Source organism: Diabrotica virgifera, chromosome 3 (assembly GCF_917563875.1).
Source record: "Diabrotica virgifera virgifera chromosome 3, PGI_DIABVI_V3a".
NCBI lineage: Eukaryota > Metazoa > Arthropoda > Insecta > Coleoptera > Chrysomelidae > Diabrotica > Diabrotica virgifera.
Genome location: NC_065445.1, coordinates 38,240,319 through 38,244,140, shown reverse-complemented (window position 1 = coordinate 38,244,140; position 3,822 = coordinate 38,240,319). Strand labels below are relative to the sequence as shown.

The 3,822-nt window shown below is 31.9% G+C and overlaps 1 protein-coding gene across 2 annotated transcripts; it reads left to right on the top strand.

Annotated features, from left to right (window-relative positions):
- Nucleotides 1-262: 262 nt before the first annotated feature.
- LOC126882799 (uncharacterized) lies at nucleotides 263-1,992 on the top strand. Of its 2 annotated transcripts, none has more exons than XM_050647865.1 (3): nucleotides 263-1,632; nucleotides 1,692-1,760; nucleotides 1,839-1,992. In XM_050647865.1, the coding sequence occupies exons 1-3, from the start codon at nucleotides 1,525-1,527 to the stop codon at nucleotides 1,962-1,964; spliced, it is 303 nt and encodes a 100-aa protein (XP_050503822.1). In that variant the 5' UTR covers nucleotides 263-1,524; the 3' UTR covers nucleotides 1,965-1,992. Both variants share the same exon structure in this region; 1 of them encodes a protein (XP_050503822.1).
- Nucleotides 1,993-3,822: the final 1,830 nt, after the last annotated feature.

Genomic DNA, 3,822 nt, shown 5'->3' with positions numbered 1-3,822 from the left:
GTTACAACACCCGAACCGTTATTTGTCAAATCAGTACTAACAAAAGCAGAGAAGCATACCGCAGAATATATAACAAAATTAATGGTTGAAGTTCTGGAGGAGTATGGACCTAAAAAATTTTTCGCTATTGTGACTGATAACGCAAAGAATATGAGGAAGGCTGTGAGACAATGTGAAGAGATGTATCCCCATCTTGTATCATACGGCTGTTTAGCGCACACATTACATTTATTGTGCAGCGATATTTTGAAATTATCTTCAATAGAGACACATTTGTCACATATTATACATATCGTTAAAACTATTAACCAGTGTCAAGTACTGAGAGCTCAATTCACAGAAATAAGAAATGAGATGAAGTGTGGAGTGTCTCTTAGCCTACCTGTAAAAACAAGATGGGGTTCACATGTAAAATGTCTTCAAGATCTGACTAAATGCAAGTCCGTCCTACAACGTCTAGCAATATCTCCAGATAAAACAATTCAAGATAGAATACGCAGCGCAAAAGCAAATTTACTTGATGAAGGATTCTGGATAAATTCTAGCGCTCTTGTTGAATTGCTTAAGCCAATTACTGAAGCAATAACACGTCTTGAAGGAGATTCTTCGTCAATTCATTTGGTTTGTGAAACTTTCGCGAAAATCGGTAGTAACATATCTACTCATTTAGAATGCGTGAAACTAACGGATTGCGAAAAAACAGAAGCGATGGATAAATTTATATCAAGGAAGGAATACGCCCTTCAACCGATCCATTTTGCCGCAGACTTACTAAACCCTCGGTCTGTTGGTGCAAATTTATCATCAGCCGAAAGGATTGAAGCGATGAAATACATTACTACTATGTCAACCACGACCACGATAGAGATTGGTGATGAAGGAGTGTCAAAGATTACTGAGGATTTAGGAAACTATTTAGCTAAAACAGACTTTTTTGGCGAAACATTTTTATGGAACATACTCGATAATGTCTCTTTGGTTACATGGTGGAAAGGATTTTGTGGACATTCATGCCTCTCCAAAGTTGCAGTCAGGATATTGACAATGCCGTGCACTTCTGCGGCAACAGAGAGAAGCTTTAGCTCCCAGAGCAGCATTCATACGAAGAGAAGAAATCGCCTAACAACTCAAAGGGCAGCAAATTTAAATTATATACAATATAATTCAAAATTGCTGAAACGTTCACGACAACATCACATACAAAGTCAATATCCTATAGAAGAGACTGTACAGAACAACGTTTCGATAGAAGGTAGAAACTTACAGAAGGAGATAGAAGTAATTGAAAACCATATTTCCGAAGAGGAAGAATTAGACGAGGTAATTTTAAATTTAGGCATTTTTTAGATATGTGATATGTGCATGTGATATATGCAGTTTGCTTCTTTTCCGATTTTCCAATGCATTCCACCGTTTTCGAATAAAAAATTATAAATCTTATGTTTTCAGACAATATCATCATGGCATTCAAATACAACAGGAAATGGAAATTCCGACGATGATTTTAATTTTGCTGACTTTGCAATGACCGATGATGAAATTGATCAAAGAATGGAAACTAGGGAACAGAGACCAGCACGCATTTTGAGACAAAGCAAAGTGAACATTTTAGAAAACGTCTTAATGAAATCGGTAAATTAGTGTAAACACATACATATTTATTGTTTATATTCCAAAATTATCAATTTCAGGGTAAAGGCACAGAACAACCCCAAAAAAAAACGGAAGTCGAGAAGGATACTTCAGATGCCGAAAACAAGGTAGTTAGATCTGTATATATTATATTATAAACCCATTATTTTTACTCTCTATGTTTACACTTTCCTATTTAATTTCAGGATGCAGTTCTGGATTTGCCGGAGATAAAAAAAATTACACAAGGCTCATTGGAAGAGCAAACAATTGAAACTTCGACGTTTTATAACAAGAAGGTCTCCAGTTGTCTGCGAAAAAGGAAGTTGTGATTTATAAAAGCCGCTTAAAACAAAACTAAAGAACCTATGTTTTCATTTCTTTATTATTTGTATGTATTTCTTATCCACTTTTCTTTATTTCATAAGTATGTAGTTACTTTGTGTTTATTATATTCAATATGAATGCAAACAATTGATTTTTTAATACAATGAACATAAATTACATAAGTTACATAAATTACATCTGGTTTGTAATTTTTGGGTAATTTTACACGTGTAACTTACAATTTCTGAAATTACACGTAATTTCACATCGCTAGGCACAAAGCAATACCCACTATTACATAGGATAGCAATGCGGCATACCTATGTTTTTCAACAAATGTTCAAAAATTGCAGAGAAATTACTTGACTTGTCGTCACTTACGTTTGTACTTATACCATTTATATTTATACTATTTTGAATAGCTTTTAAGACAAATCTTATATAGATGAATGGAATAAATGATAATCTTTCCACTAAATAGGTACCTAATTGTATACAAAAACGAAGAGGAACCTTTCTTATATTATCTATCACCCGTTCACGCTTGTGTAAAGGGTCTTTTTTAATCCTCTGCATTAAAAGAGTATGGCCTTCAGATTTTTATCTTAAGTAGTGTGTACTTGTTCTCTAATGTAGAGCAGTATGCCAAATTATAAAGGTGTTCTTTTTCCGCCATCGCTGTGCGTTGTGTGTGTTATTTCGGTTTAGCTAACGGACATCTTATCTGCCCTGTTATTCAAATATATTTTTTTTTGGTTGACAAGTTGATACGTAATATAATTATTAAATAATTTAAAAATTTCTTATAATTTAAAGGTTGATTGTCATGTAAAAAAACCAAAATACATAGGAAAGTTAATATTCACTTGAATTTTCAATAAAGCTTTACAAAGCTTTTATATGAAAATCATTTGTTTTAGCATAATAACACTTATTGGGCGTATTTTATGACCATATTAAACCAATTTTCTAATTTATTTATACCAATTTTCGTTTATTTTTTCAAATTTTTTATTTTGGTCATTTTTTTCTATAAAATCAGTATCTGTAACGTTTGTTTCAGTAGTTTCAATTTATCTATTTAATATATGTTTTTTAATTTCTCCACAATTTTTTTCTTTATTTAACTCCAAATAGTTATAAATATACAAATATTCCTTATAATCAATCAGAAACATTTCTTCATACTACATATAGATTTGATTCAAATTGGTATAATTTCGACGGTTAAACTGTAAAACCTCGTAAGTCAGTTTTATGTAACTTTAGAGGAGAGACGAAAAACATTTTGGCTTCTTTATGTAAGATTCAATTTATTCGTTTTGTGTGTAGGGTTCTTTTTAGGTAACGATTCCATTACCATTAAGTAAAATTCAGTAATATTGTTTTTTTTTGTCAAAGAGCGACTTACGAGGTTTTGTTACTTAAAATCTTAAACTATCATTAAACTTACGAGGTTTTGTCTCATAAAAAAAATGCAACTTACGAGGTTTTGTAACTTACTTATGAGGTTTTGTAGATGTCGCTAGTCCATTAAATTTAAATATTGACTTACAAGCTTTCGTAGTTTAAAAGATATGTAAAAGTATAAACCAACAAAGTATAAAAGTAATAATGGACCAAAAACCGACTAACGAGGTTTTGCAGTTTAACCGTCGATTTATTATTTTTTGTTGCATGAGCAATATTGTAGCATTAATACTGCTGGTAAAATATTTGACTTAACGGTGTCGAATATTTTAAACAAAAATCCACTATAGTATCACATTATTAATAATTGTAAAAGGGTGTTATATATCTTGTGGTCTGACAAGTAACCTCTTCCGCCGTTTAGGGCGTTGTGATCCCAAAAAACATTAGTTT